The following is a 25,900-nucleotide window of genomic DNA, read 5'->3' on the forward strand; positions in this document are numbered from 1 at the left end:
TCTCGACTGGTGCCTGGGGGCCCTGAGCAAGAAGACCTCCCCTGCGGACAAGGACTCAGCCATGCTTATAATGTCCTGCATGGATAAAGCAATTCGGGATGGGTCCGGCGAGCTTGCTTCAATGTTTGTTTCAGGAGTTCTTAAGAAAAGGGAGCAACTTTGCACTTTTCTTTCTTCCAGCATCACACCTTGTCAAAGGTCTCAACTCCTTTTTGCTCCGCTTTCTAAGTTCTTGTTCCCCGAAGAGCTTATCAAGGATTTGTCTGCGGCCCTGATTCAGAAGGACACTCATGATCTTGTGGCCTCTTCAGCTCGTAAGGCTAAGGTTGCTCCCTCAGTTCCCAGGACTTACCGCACCCCAGTGGCTGATACTCCTGCTACAAGGTTTATTCCGCCCTTTCGTGGCAGAGCCCCCAGCCGAGGAAGCTCCCGTCCAGACTCTTCCAGGAGCAGGTCTAGGAAAGGTCCCAAGACTTCAAAAGGCAAACACTGACTCTCCTCCTCTCCAGACAGCAGTAGGAGCCAGACTCAAGACCTTCTGGCAAGCTTGGGAAAGGAGAGGTGCAGACGCCCAGTCTGTCAGGTGGCTAAGGGAGGGTTACAGGATACCATTCTGCCGCAAACCCCCTCTGACCACTTCTCCCATCAACCTCTCTCCCAACTACAAGGAAAAGGACAAGAGGCTAGCGTTGCACCAGGAGGTGTCGCTCCTGTTACAGAAGAAGGCAGTGGTTATAGTCCGGGACCATCAATCCCCGGGCTTCTACAACCGTCTCTTTCTGGTGGCCAAGAAGACAGGAGGTTGGAGACCGGTGCTGGACGTCAGCGCGCTCAATGCTTATGTCACCAAGCAGACGTTCACTATGGAGACGACGAAGTCGGTCCTAGCAGCGGTCAGGCAGGAGGACTGGATGGTCTCGTTGGATCTGAAAGACGCTTACTTTCACGTTCCTATTCATCCAGACTCCCAACCTTTCCTGAGATTCGTTTTTGGAAAGGTTGTGTACCAATTCCAAGCCCTGTGTTTTGGCCTAAGCACAGCTCCTATGGTGTTTACGCATCTGATGAGGAATATTGCAAAATTCCTCCACTTATCGGACATCAGAGCCTCCCTTTATTTAGACGACTGGCTGTTGAGAGCCTCCACGAGTCGTCGCTGTCTGGAGAGTCTCAACTGGACTTTGGACTTGATCAAGGAACTGGGTCTTTTAGTCAACTTAGAAAAGTCCCAGCTCATTCCCTCCCAATCCATAGTTTACCTGGGAATGGAGATTCGGAGTCAGGATTTTCGGGCTTTTCCATCGGCCCCAAGGATAAGCCAAGCCCTAGAATGCATCCTGAGCATGCTGAAGAGGAACAGTTGCTCGGTGAGACAGTGGATGAGTCTAACAGGGACCCTGTCATCGTTAGCCCTGTTCGTCGAGTTAGGGAGACTCCACCTCCGCCCTCTCCAATTCCATCTAGCAGCTCATTGGGACAAGGATTTGACGCTCGAAGCAGTCTCTATTCCTGTCACCAAAGAGATGAAGACCACTCTCTTGTGGTGGAAGACCAACCTCCTTCTCAAGGAGGGCCTATCGTTAGCGATTCAGACCCCCAATCTTCATCTCTTCTCGGATGCATCAGACTCGGGCTGGGGCGCGACCTTGAACGGACAGGAATGCTCGGGAACATGGAACAGGGAACAGGAAACGCTCCACATCAACTGCAAGGAGCTGCTGGCAGTTCATATGGCCCTTATGAACTTCAAGTCCCTCCTGCTAGGCAAGGTGGTGGAGGTGAACTCCGACAACACCACAGCCTTGGCTTACATCTCCAAGCAGGGAGGGACCCATTCGAGGAACCTGTACGAGATAGCAAGGGACCTCCTCATTTGGTCAAGAAGTCTAAACCTCACTCTAGTAACGAGGTTCATTTAGGGCAACATGAACGTCTCAGCAGATCGCCTAAGCAGAAAAGATCAAGTCATCCCCACGGAATGGACCCTTCACAAGAGCGTGTGCAACAGACTTTGGACCTTGTGGGGTCAACCTACGATAGATCTGTTTGCCACCTCCATGACCAAGAGGCTTCCGTTGTACTGTTCCCCAGTTCCAGACCCAGCAGCAGTTCATGTGGATGCTTTTCTGCTGAATTGGTCCCATCTCGACCTTTACGCATTCCCACCGTTCAAGATCATCAACAGAGTCATTCAGAAGTTCGTCTCGCACGAAGGGACACGGCTGACGCTGGTTGCTCCCCTTTGGCCTGCAAGAGAATGGTTCACAGAGGTACTACAATGGCTGGTCGACGTTCCCAGGACTCTCCCTCTAAGAGTGGACCTTCTACGTCAACCTCACGTAGACAAGGTACACCCAAACCTCCACGCTCTTCGTCTGACTGCCTTCAGACTGTCGAAAGATTCGCTAGAGCTAGAGGCTTTTCGAAGGAGGCAGCCAGAGCGATTGCCAGAGCAAGGAGGGTATCCACTCGTAGAGTCTACCAATCCAAGTGGGAAGTCTTCCGAAGCTGGTGTAGAGCCAATGCAGTTTCCTCTACCAATACCTCTGTAACCCAAATAGCTGACTTCCTATTACATCTAAGGAATGAGAGATCCCTTTCGGCTCCTACGATTAAAGGGTACAGAAGTATGTTGGCTTCAGTTCTCCGCCACAGAGGTTTGGACCTTTCTTCCAACAAGGACCTTCAAGACATCCTTAAATCTTTCGAGACTTCTAAAGAACGTCGTTTATCCACTCCAGGCTGGAATCTAGACGTAGTCTTAAGGTTCCTTATGTCTCCTAGGTTCGAACCTCTCCAGTCAGCTTCCTTCAAGGACCTTACCCTCAAGACTCTTTTCCTCGTCTGCCTTGCAACAGCTAAGAGAGTTAGTGAGGTTCACGCCTTCAGCAAGAACATTGGGTTCACATCCGAATCTGCAACATGTTCTTTACAGCTCGGATTTTTAGCTAAGAATGAACGTCCTTCACGTCCTTGGCCTAGATCGTTTGAAATTCCTAGCCTTTCCAACATGGTGGGTAACGAGCTAGAAAGAGTTCTTTGCCCTGTCAGAGCTCTGAAATATTATCTTAATAGGTCAAAACCTATATGAGGACAGTCAGAAGCCTTATGGTGTGCAATCAAGAAACCTTCGATGCCCATGTCCAAAAACGGAGTTTCGTATTATATAAGGCTTCTGATTAGAGAAGCCCATTCTCACATGAAGGATGAAGACCTTGCTTTGCTGAAGGTAAGGACCCACGAAGTGAGAGCCGTAGCCACTTCGATGGCCTTTAATAAGAACCGTTCTCTGCAGAGCATTATGGATGCAACTTATTGGAGGAGCAAGTCAGTGTTTGCATCATTTTATCTTAAAGATGTCCAGTCTCTTTACGAGAACTGCTACACCCTGGGACCATTCGTAGCAGCGAGTGCAGTAGTAGGTGAGGGCTCAGCCACTACATTCCCTTAATCCCATAACCTTTTTTAACCTTTCTCTTGAATGCTTTTATTGTTGTTTTTTGGGTTGTTACGGTAGGCTAAGAAGCCTTCCGCATCCTTTTTTGATTTGGCGGGTGGTCAATTCATTCTTAAGAAGCGCCTGGGTTAGAGGTTGTGTAGAGGTCCTTTAGTATGGGTTGCAGCCCTGTATACTTTAGCACCTTAGAGTTGATTCAGCCTCCTAAGAGGAACGCTGCGCTCAGTAAGGAAGACGAACTTATTAAAGGCAGAGTAACGGTTCAAGTCGACTTCCTTACCAGGTACTTATTATTTCATTGTTATTCTGAATAACTGATTATATGAAATATGGGATTCTTAGCTATCCTTTAGTCATGTACACTGGTTTTCACCCACCCCCCTGGGTGTGAATCAGCTACATGATTATCGGGTAAGTTTAATATTGAAAAATGTTATTTTCATTAGTAAAATAAATTTTTGAATATACTTACCCGATAATCATGATTTAATTGACCCACCCTTCCTCCCCATAGAGAACCAGTGGACCGAGGAAAAATTGAGGTGGTGTCAACAAGAAGTACTGCAGTACCTGGCCACAGGTGGCGCTGGTGAGTACACCCCCTTCTAGTATAGTGATAGCTGGCGTATCCCTCCCGTAGAATTCTGTCGGGCAACGGAGTTGACAGCTACATGATTATCGGGTAAGTATATTCAAAAATTTATTTTACTAATGAAAATAACATTTTCAATATTAAACTTACCCGATAATCATGTAGCTGTCAACTCCGTTGCCCGACAGAATTCTATGGAGGGATACGCCAGCTATCACAATACTAGAAGGGGGTGTACTTACCAGCGCCACCTGTGGCCAGGTACTATAGTACTTCTTGTTGACACCTCCTCAATTATTCCTCTGTCGTGCTTCCGGCAAGACGTTCTGGGATACGCTTATGATCTTCGAGTATTTTCACGGCTAATTGGTGAAGTATTCTCTCAGATTTCGGCTGTCGCTTTACTGGAAACCTTCTTATATTAGCTAGATAGCTTTTATATAGTACCTGATTAACGGTTAACGATCTTTTGCTTGATTTTGGAACCCCCTTTGGCTAACTCTTTGGATTCAAGATGTCTGACATTTCGCAAGCCCCCTCCCATAGACGATGTAGGTCTTGCAATAGGCGTATTCCGAAGGCCTCGGTAGATCCTCACACCGCTTGTTCTGACTGTAGGGACAGGCCCTGTCAGTTAGAAAATCGATGTGAGGAATGCGCCGGACTTTCGGAACTGGAATTTGTCCGTCTTTTGAAATATTCAACTAAGTTAGAGAGAGGTAGAGTTAGGAGGAGTTCTTCTCACTCTTCACTTTTTTCCTCACCTCATGATCCCCTACCTTTTCCTACCCCTGTAGTGGCTACCCCCGAACCTACTGTTTGCCCTCCGCCTGATATGTCTGTTGTTTTGCGTGCTATTCAGGCCTTAGGCGATAAAGTAGAGTCAGTGGTAAGTGATCATAAGTCTCTGATGGCCGAAGTCAAGGAACTTAAGGTCAAGAGTGCAGTGGGTGGAATTAGTGCCAGTGCTGTGACGAGTGCTAGTGTCAGTGCAGTGCCAAGTGCTAGTGTCAGTGCCAGTGTGGTGCGTGAGGATACTTCTGTGCGAGCCAGTCGTCCTCCCAGTCCGGGACCTCTTGCAAGCTCCCAAGCCCAGGGGAGAAGCAATGTCGAAGGGCATAAGGGTTCGGCAGGCCTTGTTAGGCGCACAGAAGTATCCTCGGTGGTTGCGGGCGTGTCTTCCAAAGACCGTCACTCCCACCTGCAGACGATTGAGCCCGTCTTTTTCTCGTCCGCTGATCAACTGTCAGGGAAGAAACGTTGGTCTCAGGTCTCGAGACCACTTAAACGCAGAGTCCAGTCCGCGAGTGCTCAGCCAGGTTGCAGTCATTGGCTCAGCTCTGACTCGCCGCAGTCATCTGTCGACTGCACTCCGCCCAAGAGGAGTAAGGTTCTGCCACAACAGAGCTCGACTGTTAAGGCTTTACCTCAGCCTACTGTAGTTTCTGCCGACCCCAAGTGGACTCTTCTACAGTCCATGCAAGCACAGCTTTCGGACTTGATGCGTGAGTGTCGGGCTGAGAGTGTTGCGCCTCCGCCTCCGCCTACACTCCCTCCGCCTGCGCTCGCTCCGCCTGCGCTCGCTCCGCCTGCGCTCGCTCCGCCTGATCGCAGTACCACCTGCCAGGCGTACGATGTTGAGCCTCGTTCTGAGTTTGCTGTTCCCAGTGGTGTTCAGCCTCCGCCTTCTTTAAGGCAACCTTTACAATGGGATCAGGAGGATTATACCTCTCTTCCTCCGCCTCCACTTGCTGCTCCACCAGTGGTGCAACACTCGGTTGAGGTTCAACAACCTCTCCCGTCCATGAGTCAGTCTCCTCAGCTCTCGCTGCAGCGAGCTCAACCCTCCACAAGGCAAGCACCACTACACCTTAGCCTTGCGCCTCAGGAGCCTCAGCTTGCGAGACATTTACCTTGTTCTGCGCAGCCTCTACCTCATCGCGCTCCGCTCACACCACAGGAACAGGAACTTGCTACTCCGCTTCCGCCAACCGCTCAGCAAGCGCAACCCTTGGGTTCAACCACTCATGCTAGGAGTCAGCCTCCTCCACCCATGCGCCTTCCTTCTGCTTCGTCTTTTATTCAGCCTTTGCAGTCTGAGCCTCAGGTTTTCCCTCAACAGTTACTTGAAGAGGAAACCACTAATAGTGTTCCTACTCGTTCTGACTCTGCTGTTCAGCATTCTTGTCCGATCTCTTCGCTACACTCTGGTGATGAGGCGTCTGATGATGAGGCGGCACACCTGGATCCCTCGTCAGACGTGGATGAATCCAAGCCTTCTCCACAGTCTATTGACTTTCGTAAGGTCTTGGCTCTGCTTAGGGAGGTTTACCCAGACCACTTTGTCTCTGCTATTCCCCGCTCTCCGCCATCTGAGTTTTCGCTGGGCATACAGCAAGCTAAGTCCACCTATACTAAGCTAGTCCTAGCAAGGTCCTCTAAGAGAGCGTTAAGGATCTTAGGGGAGTGGCTGCAGACTAAGCAACACCTTGGCAAAACTTCTTTCATGTTCCCTCCGACTAAGCTCACTTCGAAAGCGAGCGTTTGGTATGCCACAGGAGAAGCACCAGGCTTGGGAGTACCTGCCTCTGCCCAGGCTGACTTCTCAAGTCTGGTAGACTCGCCTCGGAGAACTGCAATGAGGCGCTCTAAGGTTTGCTGGACCTTCTCAGACCTTGATCACTTACTGAAGGGAGTATTTAGAGCATTTGAGATGTTCAACTTTCTAGACTGGTGCCTGGGGGCCCTCAGCAAGAAGACCTCTCCTGCGGACAAGGATTCTGCCATGCTATTAATGTCCTGCATGGATAAGGCCATTAGGGATGGATCTGGTGAGCTTGCGTCGATGTTTGTATCAGGGGTTTTGAAGAAAAGGGAACAGCTGTGTACCTTCCTTTCCTCCAGCATTACACCTTGTCAAAGGTCACAACTCCTTTTTGCTCCGCTCTCGAAGTTCCTCTTCCCCGAAGAGCTGGTTAAGGACTTGTCTGCTGCCCTGATACAAAAGGACACACACGATCTTGTAGCCTCATCGGCTCGTAAGTCTAAGGTTGCTACCTCAGTCCCCAAGACTTATCGCTCCCCAGTGGCTGATACCCCTGCTACGAGGTTCATACCGCCCTTTCGTGGTAGAGCCCCCAGCCGAGGAAGCTCCCGTCCAGACTCTTACAGGAGCAAGTCTAGGAAAGGCTCCAAGACATCTAAAGGAAAAAACTGACTCTCCGCATCTCCAGACAGCAGTAGGAGCCAGACTCAAGATCTTCTGGCGAGCCTGGGAGAAGAGAGGTGCAGACGCCCAGTCTGTCAGTTGGCTGAGGGACGGTTACAGGATTCCATTCTGCCTCAAACCACCTCTGACCACATCTCCCATCAACCTCTCTCCCAACTACAAAGAAGAGGACAAGAGGCTAGCATTGCACCAGGAGGTGTCGCTACTTGTGCAGAAGAAGGCAGTGGTTATAGTCCGGGACCATCAATCCCCGGGCTTCTACAACCGTCTCTTTCTTGTGGCCAAGAAGACAGGAGGTTGAAGACCGGTGCTGGACGTCAGCGCGCTCAACGCGTATGTCACCAAGCAGACGTTCACGATGGAGACGACGAAGTCGGTCCTAGCAGCGGTCAGACAGGAGGACTGGATGGTCTCGTTGGACTTGAAAGATGCCTACTTTCACGTTCCTATTCATCCAGACTCCCAACCTTTCATGAGATTCGTTTTTGGAAAGGTTGTCTACCAATTCCAAGCCCTGTGTTTTGGCCTAAGCACAGCTCCTATGGTGTTCACTCATCTGATGAGGAATATAGCAAAATTCCTACACTTATCGGACATCAGAGCCTCCCTCTACTTAGACGACTGGCTGTTGAGAGCCTCCACGAGTCGTCGCTGTCTGGAGAATCTCAACTGGACTTTGGACTTAATCAGACAACTGGGTCTGTTAGTCAACATAGAAAAGTCTCAGCTCATTCCCTCCCAATCCATTGTGTACCTGGGAATGGAGATTCGGAGTCAGGATTTTCGGGCTTTTCCATCGGCCCCCAGGATAAGCCAAGCCCTAGAGTGCATCATGAGCATGCTGAAGAGGAGCAGTTGCTCGGTGAGACAGTGGATGAGTCTCACAGGGACCCTTTCATCACTGGCCCTGTTCGTCGAGCTAGGGAGACTCCACCTCCGCCCTCTTCAATTCCATCTTGCAGCTCATTGGGACAAGGGTTCGACTCTCGAAGCAGTCTCTATCCCAATCACCCAAGAGATGAAGACCACTCTCCTGTGGTGGAAGAACAATCTCCTTCTCAGGGAGGGCCTATCGTTGGCTATTCAGACCCCCAATCTTCATCTCTTCTCAGATGCATCGGACTCGGGCTGGGGTGCGACCTTGAACGGACGGGAATGCTCGGGAACGTGGAACGAGGAACAGGGATTGCTCCACATCAACTGCAAGGAGCTACTAGCAGTTCATTTAGCCCTGCTGAACTTCAAGTCCCTCCTGCTAGGCAAAGTGGTGGAGGTGAACTCAGACAACACCACAGCCTTGGCTTACATCTCCAAGCAAGGAGGGACCCATTCGAGGAGCCTATTCGAGATCGCAAGGGACCTCCTCATTTGGTCAAGAGGTCTAAACCTCACTCTGGTCACGAGGTTCATTCAGGGCAATATGAACGTCTCAGCAGATCGCCTAAGCAGAAGGAATCAGGTCATTCCCACGGAATGGACCCTCCACAAGAGTGTGTGCAACAGACTTTGGACCTTGTGGGGTCAACCTACCATAGATCTGTTTGCCACCTCCATAACCAAGAGACTTCCGCTGTACTGTTCCCCTGTTCCAGACCCTGCAGCAGTTCATGTGGATGCTTTTCTACTGAACTGGTCCCATCTCGACCTTTACGCATTCCCACCGTTCAAGATAATAAACAAAGTTCTGCAGAAATTCATCTCGCACGAAGGGACACGGCTGACGCTGGTTGCTCCCCTTTGGCCTGCAAGAGAATGGTTCACAGAGGTACTTCAATGGCTAGTCGACATCCCCAGGACTCTACCTCTAAGAGTGGACCTTCTACGTCAACCTCACGTAGACAGGTTGCACCCAAACCTCCACGCTCTTCGGCTGACTGCCTTCAGACTGTCGAAAGATTCGCTAGAGCTAGAGGCTTTTCGAAGGAGGCAGCCAGTGCGATTGCCAGAGCAAGAAGGGTTTCCACTCGTAGAGTCTACCAATCTAAGTGGGAAGTCTTCCGAAGCTGGTGTAGAGCCAATTCAATATCCTCTACCAATACCTCTGTGACCCAAATAGCTGACTTCCTTCTACATCTTAGGAATGAGAGATCCCTTTCAGCCCCTACGATTAAAGGGTATAGGAGTATGTTGGCTTCAGTTCTCCGCCACAGAGGTTTGGACCTTTCTTCCAACAAGGACCTTCAAGAAATTCTTAAGTCTTTTGAGACGTCTAAAGAGCGTCGTCTATCCACTCCAGGCTGGAACCTAGACGTAGTCTTAAGGTTCCTTATGTCATCTAGGTTCGAACCTCTCCAGTCAGCTTCCTTCAAGGACCTTACCCTCAAGACTCTTTTTCTCGTCTGCCTTGCAACAGCTAAGAGAGTCAGTGAGGTTCATGCCTTCAGCAAGAACATTGGTTTCACGACCGAATCTGCAACATGTTCTTTTCAGCTCGGATTCCTAGCAAAGAACGAACTTCCTTCACGTCCTTGGCCTAGATCGTTTGAAATACCTAGCCTCTCCAACATGGTAGGTAACGAACTAGAGAGAGTTCTTTGCCCTGTCAGAGCTCTCAAATATTATCTTAAGAGGTCTAAACCTATTCGAGGACAGTCAGAAGCCTTATGGTGTGCCATCAAGAAACCTTCGAGGCCCATGTCCAAGAACGGGGTTTCGTATTATATAAGGCTTCTGATTAGAGAAGCCCATTCTCACTTAAAGGAGGAAGACCGTGCATTGCTGAAGGTAAGGACCCACGAAGTAAGAGCCGTAGCTACTTCGATGGCCTTTAATAAAAACCGTTCTCTGCAGAGCATAATGGATGCAACCTATTGGAGGAGCAAGTCAGTGTTTGCATCATTTTATCTTAAAGATGTCCAGTCTCTTTACGAGAACTGCTACACCCTGGGACCATTCGTAGCAGCGAGTGCAGTAGTAGGTGAGGGCTCAGCCACTACATTCCCTTAATCCCATAACCTTTTTTAACCTTTCTCTTGAATGCTTTTATTGTTGTTTTTATGGTTGTTACGGTAGGCTAAGAAGCCTTCCGCATCCTTTTGATTTGGCGGGTGGTCTATTCATTCTTGAGAAGCGCCTGGGTTAGAGGTTTTGTAGAGGTCCTTTAGTAGGGGTTGCAACCCTATATATTTAGCACCTTTGGGTTGATTCAGCCTCCAAGAGGAACGCTGCGCTCAGTAAGGAAGACGAACTTAAAAAAGAGGCAGAGTAACGGTTCAATTCGACTTCCTTACCAGGTACTTATTATTTCATTGTTATTTGAGATAACTGTTATATGAAATATGGGATACTTAGCTATCCTTTAATCTTGTACACTGGTTTTCACCCACCCCCCTGGGTGTGAATCAGCTACATGATTATCGGGTAAGTTTAATATTGAAAAATGTTATTTTTATTAGTAAAATAAATTTTAGAATATACTTACCCGATAATCATGATTTAATCGACCCTCCCTTCCTCCCCATAGAGAACCAGTGGACCGAGGAATAATTGAGGAGGTGTCAACAAGAAGTACTATAGTACCTGGCCACAGGTGGCGCTGGTAAGTACACCCCCTTCTAGTATTGTGATAGCTGGCGTATCCCTCCATAGAATTCTGTCGGGCAACGGAGTTGACAGCTACATGATTATCGGGTAAGTATATTCAAAAATTTATTTTACTAATAAAAATAACATTTTTTATGATAAAACAAAGTTTTATGAATACTTACCTGGCAGTTATATATATATTCGAAGGCCCACCCACCTCCCCTCAGGAGAAAGGTCGGGCATAGATGAGCTGAAGAACAGAAAACGGGAATGATTCCTAGTACCACCCGGTCTTCTTCTTCTTCTTCCCAGCTGGTTCCCATTTTTATATGGGGTTGCGCATAGGCGCCGAAGATCGTTCCGTGCGCGGGATGGTTTCCCGCGCGAGACCATTGAGGCTCACGCGATCATCGCACAGGTCGTCCGCGCACGATCGTCGTAGATCGTCCGCGCGCGATCGCCGACTATCTTCTCTCGCGCGCGAGCATCTTCTCTCGCGCGCGAGCGCCGACAATCTTCGCACACGCGTGAGCGTCGAAGATCGTGTGTGCTCGCGCGAATCGCCGACGATCGTCTTACATAGTTGGAGATGACACGCGCGCTGGCACCAATGGTTTCCCGCTCACTGGCTCCGACGATCTTCTCGCGCTAGCGCCGACGATCTTCGTACACACGTAGGCGCCGAAGATCGTCAGCGTTGGTTCTCCGCGCGTGGGATGGTTTCCCACACGCAATCGCCGACGGCGCAAGCACCGGCGATCTTTTGTCGCCGAGATCGTTCGCGCGTGGGATGTTTTCCCTCACTATCGCCCACGATCTTTCACTCGCAAGCGCCAGCGATCTTCATACATGCGGGGATCGTTCACACGGGCGCCGATACGCCCACGCTCACGCTGGTACGCGGGCGCGGTTATACTGCTACGCATGTTTTATTCACGCGCTACCCAGATCTGTGCTTTTCGCGCGATCATCAGCGTGATCGGCGCACCGTTCTCCGACGCGATCGCGCCCTGATTACATCAGGGCTTAGGGCAGTCAGGCCACCTCCGCGTTTCCCTCCCCCGCAGCGCAGAGCAGCGCCCTCTCCGGAGGGGGGGGAGGTTTCCGGACAGGTCAAAGGTCTCTTCTCCCTTCATTGTAGATTCTCTACGGCGAACCCTCATGTGTCAACTCCCCCAGAGGATCCAACGATCCTCTTCCCTCCAGAGGGACTCCCTGTCAGCGCGAGTGTTGGTCGGCATCCCTGGTGGGATGCCGTCGTCAGAACGCTCATGCAGGCGATGAGCCTGTGCCTTCTGATTGGGGTCACTAATCAGTAGCAGCTTCCTCTCCCCCTGAAGGGGGTGAGAGGAATCCCTGGCATGGTATCTCCTCCAAGGACTATCCTGTCCCTCCGCGAGTCCTTACGCAGGCGATGAGCCCTCCTCAGACTTCATCTCTCCTCCCCTGGGGATGAGCATTACCCATCCCCAGGAGGGTCGGAAGACCCGGTCCTCTCCCTCTTCACTCCATAGGGAGAATCCCCGCCTCTTCCTGAGAATCTTATCTTGCGGAGTGGGTGAAAGCCTTACATTCTTCATCGCTGGGGTCCTGTTTCCCTCCTAGGAGGGATCCTAAGGCCTAGTCTTCCCCAAGGATCTGACAGGATTCAGTTGGACCCTTGGGGCATGTCTACGAGTCTCCCCAGGAAGAGCCTCCGGGGATGGGAGACCTCGCTGCCAGTCCATCAGGAGGAGCAGCTCCAGGGGTCGGAACTTGCGTTCTGGCAGGTTCTGGCCCTCAGGAGAAACCTCAAGGGGATCCCAGATTCAGAGATTCCTCTTCGGTAAGGGAAGGATACGGTTCGGGACTGAGTCTACTCACCCAAGGGCTCCCTTACGCCAGTGCAGCTTGCCCTGGTCTCAGGGAATGGAGAGCAACAGAGACTAGGCCGAGGGCCAGCTCTCCGAGCTTTTCTCCTTCAACAGTCCCGGTCGGTATCGAGCCCCTCCCTCCTCCCTGGGTAGGGATCGGTGAGGGGACGGGCCCTCTGGGTGGAAGTCCAGTCCATACTGGAGATACACTCCCTCCAAGGGGTGGCCAACGGGTTCCGAGGCCTCCTCAGTCGTCTCCTTCCCTTCTCGACTCTGTACAGGGTTGTCAAACAGTCTCCGTTCAGCATAGCGACAGCAGACGCGGTCAGCTTTGCGGTGAGACCACAAGACTTCATGTGTACACTGGTCCGGTAGGACTCGTACTTCCGGTCCCGGTTCACCCATCTTCAAGGAAGTACTTTGGAGTTTGCCTGGAAGGCGGATATATCAGTTCAAGGGCTGTGCTTCGGCCTCTCCACAGCACCTCAACAGTTCACCAATACTTCCACTCTGATCTCTTCATGGGCTCTCAGGATCGGCATCTGTCCCCTCCGTTTCCTGGGTGACTGGCCGATCCTAGCAGACTCGAAGGCATCCCTTCTTCGTCATCGGGACAAGCTCCTCGGACTTTGCCAAGTTCTAAAGATCATGGTGGTCCTCGAGGAGTCCTGCCCGCAGCCCTCTCAGAGTCTGGTATACCTAAGCCTGGTCTTAGGCTCCAATCTCCCTAAGCCTTCCCTTCAGGCAACAGGGTACAAAGGCGGAGGAAGGTTGCGAGACCTTTCCCCACACGAGAAGACCCTCCAACCCAAGGTGGTTACGTCTCTCCTCCCTGGCCCGTCTGGTTTCCACAGTCGCTTCAGGACGAGTTCTCTCCAGTGGCGACTCGGGGCGCGGGGGAGTTGGGGGCACATCTCCCCAGACGCCGGGACCCCTAGGGGACAACCGGTACAGACGGACCCATGGGGGTGGGAAGCAGACGAGGATCTACAATAGGGAGTGGTCCTTCTCGTCCTTCCCCCTAACTTGATGCTGTTTTCGGACGCGTCAAAGAAAGAGGGGGGCCCCATGTTCTGAACTACGGGTCCTCAGGCCGGTGGTCAGAACCAGGAAGAACCTTCTCTAGACCTACTAAAGATGGAAACCGTGTTTCTGGCACTTCAGTAGCTCCACCTAGCCTGGCGGACTACTCTGTGGTTGTGGGGATCAACAACACTACAGTGATGGCTTTCTTGCCCAGACAAGGAGGTACTTTTCAGTACAACCATCCCATCCTGCGGTAGAGATACCGGGATGGTCCGAGTTCCCCTCGGTCTCCTTAGCAGCTCGCTTGATTCCAAGCAAAGGAATGGGCTCGCCGACAGTCTGAGCAGTGCGACACGGACACCACATTCCGAGTGGTCTTTGGATCCTCAAGTAGCCTACAAAGTCCTGACTCGGTGGGGCTCCCTCTGTGGACCGGTTCGCTACAGCACTGAGCTGCAAGCTCCCGCTGTACTACTCCCCGGTCACGGATCCCAAGGCCCTCTGGTAGGACGCCTTCCAGAAACGGTGGGACACCATCGATGTGTTTTCCTCCGTAGCTTGCTCCAACTTCCCGCCGGGAGTCTATCCAGCATCTCCTCAAAGAGAGAGGATTTTCGCAACAAGTGGCGAAAAGGAGGCCTGGACACCTGCGCAAGTCTTCCGCAGTAGTCTCCCAGGCGAAAGAGCGAGTTTCTGTGGCCGGTGTCGGGGAGAGGGCATCCCTCCACACGATGCCGCTTCCAGCAATAGCGGAGCCCCTAGTGGGATTGCGGGATGAATGTGCCTTTCAGTTTCGACTGTGAAAGGCTATCCCTCAGCCTTAGGTCTTGCCTCCTGGCTCTAGGGACAGACATTTCTCCCTCGCTGGAACTCTTCCTTCTCATACGAAGCCTTGTCCTCTCCTGCCCTCAGTCGAAGGTGAGACCTCCTCCTTGGAACGTGGTTCGAGTCCTCAAGTCTCTAAAGAGACCCCCCTGACGAACCACTACGTAAGTCCCCAGATCACCACCTTACTGGGTAGACAGTGTTCCTGCTAGCCTATCTTCAGCCAAGCGAGTCACATGGTCTCTCATACGACTTTGCCCTTTCAGGGGGATAGGGGGATGCAACATTCAGGTTTGTCCCTGAGGTTTGTTGCCGAGACTCAGAATCCAGGAGTGCCGGACCCGCTGTTCGACTCCTTCCAGGGTTCGAGTCTCTGTCCTGTAGCAGATGACCCAGACCATCCTACCTTGCCGGTAGGGAGTCTGAGGTGGCGTCTTCAGAGAACGGCTGCAGTTCGTCTCCAGGCTCAAGCCTCGTTCGTGGATCCTGGGTAACGAAGAGAAGGGTCTCCAGGAGTACCATCTCGGCCCGGATTCGCAGGGTGTTACACCCGACCTTGAATCCTGACCCTTCTCCGTCGCATCGCCCTAGAGCCCATGATGTCAGGGGTGTAGCTACGTCCCTGCCCTTCATGGAGCATCATTCAGTGACGCAGGTCCTACAAGCGGGGATGTTGAAGCATCAGACCTTCTTCTCAGCCCCTTACCTGCAAGACATGACCCACAGGAGGCTCGATACGTTTCTATCGGCCCTGTGGTGGCTTCACAACAGCTGGTCTAAACCTTAGGCTCCTTGATGGACAAGTAGCAGAAGGTTGAGGGCATTGTTACCTGGTGGGAGTTTGCATGAATGAAAAGATCTGTCTGGCCCTTATTCTTTTCTTCATCCTCTCCTCCCACGGAGAAAGCAGCATCCTGGGTTCTCTGCACAGCTGACCTCAAACCACTGCAGGTAGACCATGCTTCCTTGTGTTCCTAGTATTAGGTGTAATACTGTCATGTCCCCATACCCTGACGAGGTGGTATTGGGAGAGTCCTAGCCTGGATTTCCTTCTGAGGGACTCCAGGGCAACTTCCTGGGACAAGTCACTTTTCACCTTCGCACACACCTTACGTAGGCCTTGGCAGTTTCACAACCGCCAGCGAGGAGCAGGGATTCCCTATTGTCCGAGTACTTGATCGCTCGAATATGGAATCCCCGGGCAAGCCAAAGCCAGTATGGCCGGGACTTACCACCCTTCCTAAGGGTTAAGTCACCCCATGTAAATAGCGTGGTTTGTATTTCAGTTATGGAACAAATGACATTCGTAGATAATTTGTATTTTTCCTTACAAACCTTAGCTATTTACAGTTATGTGCCCGCCAGCCCTGTCCCCCAAGATAAGTCCTACCTCTAAGTAAAGTGAAGTATTCATCGGTGTGTGTGAGGGGGGAGGGGTAGCTAGCTACCCCTCCCTACCCCTACCCCCAGCTAACTAGCGGCGGGGTAGGAAACCCTTGTTGAAACTTTTATGGTTCGTCGTTCAGCTACGCCGAAGTAATTACCCCATGTAAATAGCTAAGGTTTGTATAGTTAGGAAAAATACAAATTATCTACGAATTTGTCATATCAATATCCTCCAAAACCCTTCTCTTAAACTCTCTCATCTGATCTCTTTCCCTCACTAGTTTGTACCATTTAATTTTCCTTATCCCTTTAGCTTTAGCTTTTCTTTCCCTCTTTAGGCCTAAGTCCATACATAGCAGTCTGCGTTGGGGGCTACATGGTCACCTGGGATAACCTTTCGGTTCTTGACTTCCACCAGCTTTATCCTTTTATACAGGAAGTAGTCTATCTGGGAGTATCTTCCCCCACTCTTATAAGTTATTAGGTGTTCCCTTTTCTTCTTAAAGAATGTGTTTACTTTTGCCATGTCAAATGACACAGCAAAGTCCACAACACTCTCTCCTTCTGGGTTTCTCTCCAATTCCATGGCCCCCATGCACCCGACCAATTGCCTCATTCTCACTTCCAACATGGCCATTCAAATCTGCCCCCACTATGACCCTCTCCTGTTCTTCCAGTTCTTGCATTACTCCATCCATGTCTCTCCAGAAATTTCCGTTCTCCTCTTCTGTGCAACCAACTTGAGGTGCATATGCACTTATAATATTCAGAATCTCTCCTCCACAACACATCTTCAATCTGATGATACGGTCATTCTTTCTATGCACCTCTATCACTGCATTTTTCAGCTCACCAGACAGTACTGTGCCAACTCCATTCCTACCTTGTTTATTTGCTCCGCTATAATATAGCTTATATCCATCACCCAATTCTTTAGCTTTATTTCCCTTCCATCGTGTTTCCTGCACACACATAGCATCTACTCTCTTTTCCCTCATCAAGTCAGCCACTTCTCTACCTCTCCCAGTCATGGACCCAACATTAAGCTGACATATTCTGAGTCCAAAGTGAGCTCGCTTCTTTAGCTGCACCCGCTCCTGATGCAGTAGCCCTCGCCTTATCACAGAGTTAGGGCGATGTCTCTGTGCGTCTTTTACGGAGTACGCCCTAGTATTACCTCTTTCTCTATTTCGGCTCATTCCATTTAAGGTTTTGGCACAGGTTTTTACGGCCGGATGCCCTTCCTGACACCAACCCTCCCTATTTATCTGGGCTTTGGACCGGCACCAATTGGTGGCTAGGTTCTTCCTAGTACCACCCGGTGGTTGTGCGGTTAGGTGGTTAACAATCCTTATCGGGTGGTATTCCTAGTACCACCCGGTAAGGGTTGTTAACCACCTAACCGCACAACCACCACAAGGCGGTTGCCGCGATTTTTTGAAAAATTCTGCCGAAAATCAGAGACTTAAGCTATATATATATATAACTGCCAGGTAAGTATTCATAAAACTTTGTTTTATCATAAAAACTCCATCTTTCTTATACAAACTTTAAAAACTTAAAAAACAAAAGAAAGAGAAATAAGGTAGACGTTCGCCTGAGTGTACCCTCAAGCAAGAGAACTAATCCAAGACAATGGAAAATAATGGTACATAGTCTATGGCACTACTCAAGACTAGAGAACAATGGTTTGATTTTGGAGTGTCCCTCTCTTAGAAGAACTACTTACCATAGCTAAAGTCTCTTCGACCCTCACTAAGAGGAAAGAAGCCACTGACCTATTACATTTCAGTAGTTAACGTCTTGATTGAAGAATTGTTTGGTAATCTCGGTCTTATCAGATGTATGAAGACAGAGGAGAATGTGGAACGAATAGGCCAGATTATTTGGTGGATCTGTAGGCAAAGGAAAAATTATCCGGAACCAGAGAGAGGGACCCAATAACTCTCTGGTGGTAGTATTTCGACGGGTGGCTGGTGCTCGTGCCAACCTACAACCTGGAAGGGCAAGAAGTAAGTAGCAACAGGAAAAAAATCTGGTAGTGGATTCCAGAGGTTCCAACAGCTCTGAAGGAAAAGAGTATAGCCTAAAACGGTGGGAAGAAGATAACTACCAAACAAGAGAGGATTATAGACAGACAAAGGTGGAAACAGAGAGTGGTAGCAATTGTAAAGGGAGAAGTGAGAAGAAAAGAAAGGCAGGATGTAGGGGTAATGTTAGAAAATATGAGATACAAGGTGTTTAGGGCCAACTTTTCGTTATATGATTTATTGGTCACCCATCCCACCATCCCCTACTACAAGTACAGTTCAGGTAGGAATTATTATGGAAAGGCGAGTACCCAATGTAATAGAAGTTGGATTTTAAAAGTAAAATTATCTTTGTTATTACATATTGTATTTAGCTATTTGTTTTTGATTGGTAACTACAGTAGTGATTTTTTGAGTGATAGGGTAACATGTTTGAACTAAGATGATTGACTTTTGCAAAGGTTTGCAATCTGCAAATGTTTTGTCACAAAAAAGATTACCTACTATAAACATGCTTTTCACTGTATGAACATTTTCCCATTGTTTATAATTCAGTTTTGTAAACTAAAAGTTAATTTTGCTAAAAATGATTTTAGTTATTTGCCAATTTTAATGAGTTCATACTTTTTTCAGGCTTATGAAACTAATCAATCATGTTACGGCATAGAAAGAAAACTTTACAAGTTGTGAAGAAGCTTGATGCATTCCCAAAGACATCTGAAGAATGTGTGGAAACTACGACTACTGGTGGCACCTGTAAGTTCTTTGTCAAGTACCTCAAAATTTAGGCTCTTACCTACCTCAAACTTACCTTGTAAATAATGCCTTGAGTATAAAATTATACCCACAAGGCTTTTTTGGGGGTTGCCGATAAGGAACAAAATTTGGAATAGTATAGAGATTTCAGAAGGGAAAGGGAACTGAAAAAAAAAATATGACAGAACTTGAATAAAATTTGGAATAGTATAGGGATTTCAGAAGGGAAAGGGAACTGAAAAAAATATGACTGAACTTATTGCTCTCAACTAAGGTACAAAGTAAGGTCTTGGTTAGGGGTTATGGTAATCAAGAAATGTATGGCAGATCTTCCTTGAATGCTACCACATAAGGTATGCCTATCATTGGGAAGTTCAGAATAAAAATTTAAAATGTGTTGTATATGTAAAATTGAAATGATATTTTATTGCACTGAAGAAACAAATGTAATGTATGAAAGCTATAGCAGAAGAGTATTGTAATCTTGACATATGTTTGTCAACTTTATTGTATTTCCTGTATTTAATGACTAGAATTGTTAATTGTTCCGGTGTTGTGTACAAACCCTTACGCTCTTTACAGTGGACATATATTTTGGCGATAGCTGAAACTAGGCGTTAAAGCTTTTGTGAGGTGTAACTACACTTTGCTATTTAGTGGAGTGGGGTAGAACGGGTAAACCAACCTCCCCAGTCACACCTGAACTAAGCAAACCATCACTTTTTATTTTGGCTTGGTGGAGTACAGTACAGACGTTGTCTTACTCCCTAGTTAAAACCAAATGAAGTTAACCAATACTATCCTAAAAACTGAAACTTTTTTTTTTTTTTTCTCTTCTAGGTGTGTCTTCCTGTTGGGATCAATAACCATACAGGTTTGTGCCAACATTGATTGAGTACAAGTGGCGCCCATGTGACTCTGGGAAAACCCTATGCTCCAGAGGCCTCCATTGCTTCCCCTAGAGAAAAAGCATCGGCTATCGTTGTAGGGGAATATGTTTATGATGACTCGGTGCGTTTGCTGTGGTCTTCCTTGGGGCTCACTAGTTCCTCATGTAAGGAAAGACTCCAAGAGGTCTTACGATTGGGTACACAATGGGAGCATACTGCCTCCCCTGGGGTTGATTCCCATCTTCCCCCTCAAGACTCTGTAGGTCGCGGACCGACCAAAAGAATCTTGTACATATTCAACCGTCTCAGCCTCAGCACCTGCTCGCCCCAATATTTGCTCTGCTTCTGTTTCTGTAAGACTTGAACACATCAGCCTTCCTCACGGAACTCATTCCTCTACAAGAAGGAACTCTGTTGACAACTTCAACCCTCCCTGGGCTGCTATGGGTGCTAGCTTGGAGGAGGAGGAACCATCCAATAATTGTTCAGAACACTCTTACTGGGTCTTGCCGGCATCTGCCAGCCCCAAGATCTCTTCCCTAAAGCAGAAAGATGAAGAACATCTCTTCTTGCAAATCCTCTCCGGCATAAGGAAGGTTAACTCACTAGGGGAACAGGATCAAGTTCCAGTGGAGTGCAAGGACACGGTCCTGGACTTCTATGACATGCCAAGGCCCACCAAGACAAGGGTAGCCTTACCTTGGTTAAGGGGGTTAAAGGCGGCAAAGAAGAGGTCTTACGACCAGGTAGCAGGAGTATCACAATCCCTCTGGTCTCTGAACTCCTCTTGATTACTTCCTTCTCCATACTTACTACAGAGGGAGTATTACTAGATAGTGGAGGATGATCCAGCTCTACTTTTGAATCCGGTGCTTCTGGCCCTTACTCAGAACTCTTCTCTGGCCAAACTGGTGACCTTGCCAGTGCACTTCTTAGCGGCTGACGCTGCCTAAATGGAATAGGTTGCAAAGTGCTCATTGCAATCATTTTCATGGCTTGACTGCTAGTTAAGGACAGTAGGCTACCTAATTAAAGATGAGGACTTCTCTACTCCTCAGAAGAGGGAGGCTATGCCAGCCTTCCTGCTCACAGGAGTTAGGACACAGGAGACGCTAACGCAGAACATTGTGAATCAGTGGGTCAATTGGATTTTGAGGTGACGCAATGCTGTGATCTCAAAAGTGCAGTGGCAGATGGCGAAGAGAGAGGCAATGAAGTTACGCAACGCCTCAATGGACAGTCCCTCCCTCTTTAAGGTAATGGACATTGAAGCAGTGGCAGACAGATGGAGAAAGGCGAGTCATGATTCCCTCTTCCATAGGGGCATGACTTCACGTCCTTACTTCTCGGTTCCACTACCGCAGAGATCATCTCCGACTAAGCGCTGTGGGTCGAAGAAGAGCTCACTACCAAAGAAGCAGGCAGGACAACCCCAAAATCCCAAGCGGCCCTTTCGAACTAAGACCTCGAAGAGGAGTAAGTGAGACTAGAGGGAAACGTAGACGATTCCGCTAGAAAGGACATTACCCCAACCAGTCCACCGGTAGGGGGATGCCTGAAGAGCAGTTGGCAGAGGTGGATGCTCCACGGAGCTGAACCCAGGCGGTGTCCGTACTCAGAGGAATACATTGTCCTGTTCACACTCTCCCCCCCCTGTGACCCTCCATCCGACGATGTCAGATTCTTATACGAGGGGATCTGCAAAGGAACAGTCCCTTCGGGCTAAAGTCTAGACCATGCTAAAATGAAGTATACTCTCCAAGAGGTCCCGGGAAGGTCTCCTTGCTTCTACTGTCGGTTGTTTCTTATAGAAAAGGCGTCTGCAGGCTGCAGATTAGTCATTGACCTCTCAGCCTTTTACGAATTTGTCCAACAAACTCAATTCAAGATGGAGATAGCTCAAGACTTTATGATATCATTACAACTCGAGGATGGGTGTTTCCAGATCCCCGTTCATCCATCTTTAAAGAAGTAGCTGAGATTCACATTAAACGGAAAGTCATACCAGTTCAAGGTGCTGTGCTTCGGCCTATCCACTGCACCTCAGGTGTTCAATTGGATCTTTACCCTGATGTCCACCTGGGTTGACAAGAACGGCATTTGTTTCCTTCGTTACCCAGACGAATGGCTAGTTCTAGCAGACTCGAAGAAGACCCTTCACCGAGGGAGGCTTTTCACCTTTTGCCAGGGTCTGGGGATCGTGGTAAATTACAAGAAGTCATCCCTGCAACTTTCACAAGAGATGGTATATCTAGGGATAAAAATCATGACCAAATTAGGCAAATCTTTCTTTCTCTCCGAGGAACGAGTAGAGAGAATGAAGAGGGTAGCTCACCTATTTCTTTCGCAGGGAAACTTACCATCAGTTCTTTGGCAAAGGCTTCAGGGACACCTTAACATATTTGGAAAAGTTGGTTCCCATCAGTTGTCTATGCATTCACTCTCTACAGTGACAGATGAAGACCTTTTGATCTCAGTACCTCAACCCACCGAACACCTTGTTATTGGTAGGTTCAGAACAGAAGAGGGACTTGAGTTGGTGGGTGTCAGACACTAATCTTCTAAGGGTAGTAGACCTTCTCTCTCCTTCTCCAGAATTGTTGCACTTCACAGATGCATCAAAAGAAGGGTGGGTGCTCACCTGTTGCACCTCACGGCATCCAGGCTTTGGTCCGAAGCCAAGCGACAGCATCACATAAACCTCCTGGAAATGAGGGCAGTCTTTCTTACCCTCAAGGAATTTCATCAGCTCCTGTCAAAACACTCCGTAGTGCTGATGAGCGACAACACTACGGTGGTGTTACATATAAATAGAGATACTTTTTTACAGCACCTCTGCCAGCTAGCTGCGGGAATCTTCAGATGAATGGAAAACAACTCGATAGCCCTATCAGCGTTTCATGCCGGCAAGAAGAATGTTCTGATGGCTAATCTGAGCAGGAGTCAGATAGTAGGCTCTGAATGGTCTTTGAAACTATAAATAGCCAACAAAGTCTTGACTTTGTGAGGTTCACCAACAATCACCTGTTCGCGATGTCTCTAAACCGGAAACTTCTGGTGTACAGTACTGCTCTCCAGTACCGGATTCCAGGCAATTTGGCAAGATGCCTTCCAACATCTGTGTGACAGAATGGACGGCTATGCTTTTCCCCCCTTCTCGTAGTAAGGAAGCTTCCAAACAAAGTCAGGGCATCGCAAGATCTCTCGATGACCCTAGTAGCTCTGCTGTGGCAACATGCAGAATGGTTTCCGGACTTATGCATCTGCTCACAGAGACACTGAGAGTGCTCCCTCCATTTCCGGATCTGCTCAGACAACCACACATGAAGATCTTTCACCAAGCAATAACATCACTTCATCTTCACACTTGGAGGTTATTCAGCAACTCCTCGCAAAGTAGCAAAGAAAGGCTTTTCAAGCCAATTTGAAACAGAATGGCAGGATATCTTTGGGAGTTGTCTGCTGCAGTATGTCAAGCAAAGTTGCCTGTCTTTTGTGGTAGGTGTCATAGACGGTGAGGAAAAACTTTGTTTGGTTTCGGCGGTGGAAGGGTATTATTTGGCCTTAAGCCTCATTTTTAAACATCTGACTTACCTGGTAGTTGTATATATAGCTTAGTCCCTGACATTAGGGCAGAATTTCAAATTCGCAGCAATCGCCGATTGGGTAGCCAGGTGTACCACCAGTGCGCCCTCTACCCAGGTACCTGGAACCATTTCAACTATTCCTCAGATCTTCCCTGCCGCCTCAACGGTGACATCGTTGGAATTTCGCTCGCTGTAGCCTGTGTTAATTGCAGTTACTTTGGTGATGTGCAATTTGGCTTTGGCTTTCGCTCGTTTGGATTTGTTTTTGGAATTTTCCTGGGCCCGATTAGATTTTGTTGTTTTGACCCTTACTTGTTTTGATCTCTTTCAAATTTTCATAATGTCTGACTCTTCTTCAAGTATTAGAAGGTGTGTGAGAGGTTGTAAGACCCGGCTTGCTAAAGCCTCTGTTGATCCCCACTCCATTTGTGTGAAATGTAGAGGTAAAGTTTGTGAGTTGGTTGATCGTTGTGATGAATGTGTTATTTTGTCTGAGAGTGAGTGGTTGGAGTATGACCGCTACACTCGTAAGCTTGGAAGGGATAGGATCAGGAGAAGTAAGAGTTTATTTCGTTCTTCTAGGGATTGTTCCCCTACCCATGTCAACGAACCTATTGATCCTTCCCCTGTAGTGGTAGTTCCAGATCCCACTACTGTTAAACCTAATGAACCAACTCTAAAGGACATGATGGTGGCCATTCAAGTCCTGGGCCAGAGAGTGGAGTCGTTCGCAGCGGACAGGACTGAATTATGGTCCGATGTGAAGGAGTTAAAGAGTGCAAGTGTCAGTGCTAAAGGTTCAGTGAAATTAATCAGTGCAGTGGATAGTGCGTCTGCTCGGACCTGTTGTTCTCCTAGCCATAGACCTCTTCTAAGCTCCCCAACCCCTGGGAGAAGGAATGTCAACAGGCGAAAGGAGGCGAAAGGCGTTAGCGCCCGAGCAGTCGTCCCCTCGAGCGTACCTGTTAACGCTTCCCAGGACACTCGCCCTCGCCATGGGAAAGGCGAGCTAAAAGGGCTTTTGTCTTCATCGGATGACACAGCGCCCAGACGGGGCTGGCGTCTTGCATCGAGACCTCTGAAGAGGAAGATTGCTGCTGTTGAGCAGCGTCGTGTTATGACGCCTCAGGCTCCAGGTTGCAGCCATTGGAGCAGTCCGGAGCGTTTTCATTCCTGCTCCGAGGAATGTTCTCCTCCTAAGCGCCCTTCTACGTCGGTAGGAGATAGAAGGAAATTGGAAGCTGTCAGGCATCCATCTCCATCGGTTGGAATACTGTACAGTTATCGGAGGCTGGCATGACCTCTGTGCATGCTCCTCCTCCCCCTTCGGATTGGTACTCGTCCCCTGAACTTTCTGTATTTTCCTTGAGCGACGTGGAGGGAGAACTTGTTGAGGAAGCAGCGTCTCCTGTTTGGCCACAACAGCAAGTTGATCAGAACCTAAGTGTTATGCAAGATATGCAGCAGAAACTCTCCTCCCTCATGAAGGTCTACCAGCCTGCAGACAAGAAAAGAGCGGCTCACCAAGACACCGAGCGTCAGGAATCTTCACGCCTTGACGCCAAGCGTCAGAAAGGTAAGCGTTGAGAAGAGGAACATCATGCCAAGCGTCGGGAAACTGGTAGTCATGACGTCGAGAGGAGGAACACCATGCCAAGCGTCGAGTAACTGGTAGTCATGACGCCGAGCGTCAAGGAGTTGGATGTCGGGACGCCGAGCGTCAAGGAGTTGGATGTCGGGACGCCGAGCGTAAAAACCTCGGACGTCATGAAACTGAGCGTCGAGATCGCAAACGTCAGGGTTCCGAGCGTCAAGTGTTGGAATAACGTGACGCCAGGCATCATGATATTGGATGCCATGACACCAGAAGTCAGGATAATAAGGAGTTGACTCCAAGGAAACAGGACGTCTCTATTTCGATTAGAGACCTGTCAGAAGAAGGTAACGACGACTGTCACCTTTCCCCTAGTTATCCCTTAGAGGAGGTCTCGGAAGGAGAAGACCCGAAGAACCAACATTTGTCGGTGGATTTAAAGAAACTCATGAGAGTTTTTTCTGAAGTGTTTCCTGATAATTTTGTTCCTGCTGCTCCTCGTTCCCCGCCTTCAGAGTTTACACTAGGGAAAGCGTGGAAGGAATCACTTTTTATGAAGATGGTGTTGTCTCGCTCATCTACCTTACCTTATTGCCTTATTTTTTGTTTGGGTTCCCCCAGGTCCCTCAGTGTGAGAGCCTTAAGGATGATGGGGGACTGGATGCAATCTAAGAAGGACCAAGGAAAAACTGTTTGTTCTCTTCCCCCTGCTAGATTAGCATCCAGATCGAGCGTTTGGTACGAGACTGGAGAAGCTTTCGGCTTGGGAGTTCCTGCCTCTGCCCAAGGGGACTTCTCGAGTCTGGTGGACGCTCCTCGTCGGACAGCCATGAGGAGAACCAAAGTGTTTTGGTCAACGTCGGAGTTGGATCACCTTCTCAAAGGCATTTTCAGAGCTTTCGAGGTGTTTAATTTCCTCAACTGGACTCTGGGAGCCTTGGGGAAAAGGTGTACGCTTTGAAGGATGTGGACACAGAAGGCCTCGTCCACATTATGTCTTGTATGGACAAAGCCTTGAGAGATGGGTCCAACGAGTTAGCGGCTCTTTTCTCGACAGGTGTTCTTAAGAAAAGAGCCCAAATGCATGCTTTTCTGGCAAATGGGGTTACTGTACACCCATACAGAAGTCGGAGTTACTGTACGTACCTCT

The 25,900-nt window shown here is 49.0% G+C and overlaps 1 protein-coding gene across 3 annotated transcripts in view; it reads left to right on the forward strand.

Annotated features, from left to right (window-relative positions):
• The window catches only part of LOC137658528 (endoplasmic reticulum-Golgi intermediate compartment protein 2), a 279,881-nt gene that overhangs the window by 188,351 nt on the left and 65,630 nt on the right, over positions 1–25,900 (forward strand). For all 3 annotated transcript variants that reach the window (XM_068393323.1, XM_068393322.1, XM_068393324.1), the window contains exon 2: positions 18,557–18,679. In XM_068393323.1, the coding sequence (XP_068249424.1) occupies positions 18,577–18,679 (103 nt within the window). In that variant the 5' untranslated portion in view covers positions 18,557–18,576. The remainder of the gene's footprint in view (positions 1–18,556; positions 18,680–25,900) is intronic.

The sequence above is a fragment of the Palaemon carinicauda genome, chromosome 19 (genome assembly GCF_036898095.1).
Source record: "Palaemon carinicauda isolate YSFRI2023 chromosome 19, ASM3689809v2, whole genome shotgun sequence".
In the NCBI taxonomy this organism is placed as follows: Eukaryota; Metazoa; Arthropoda; class Malacostraca; order Decapoda; family Palaemonidae; genus Palaemon; species Palaemon carinicauda.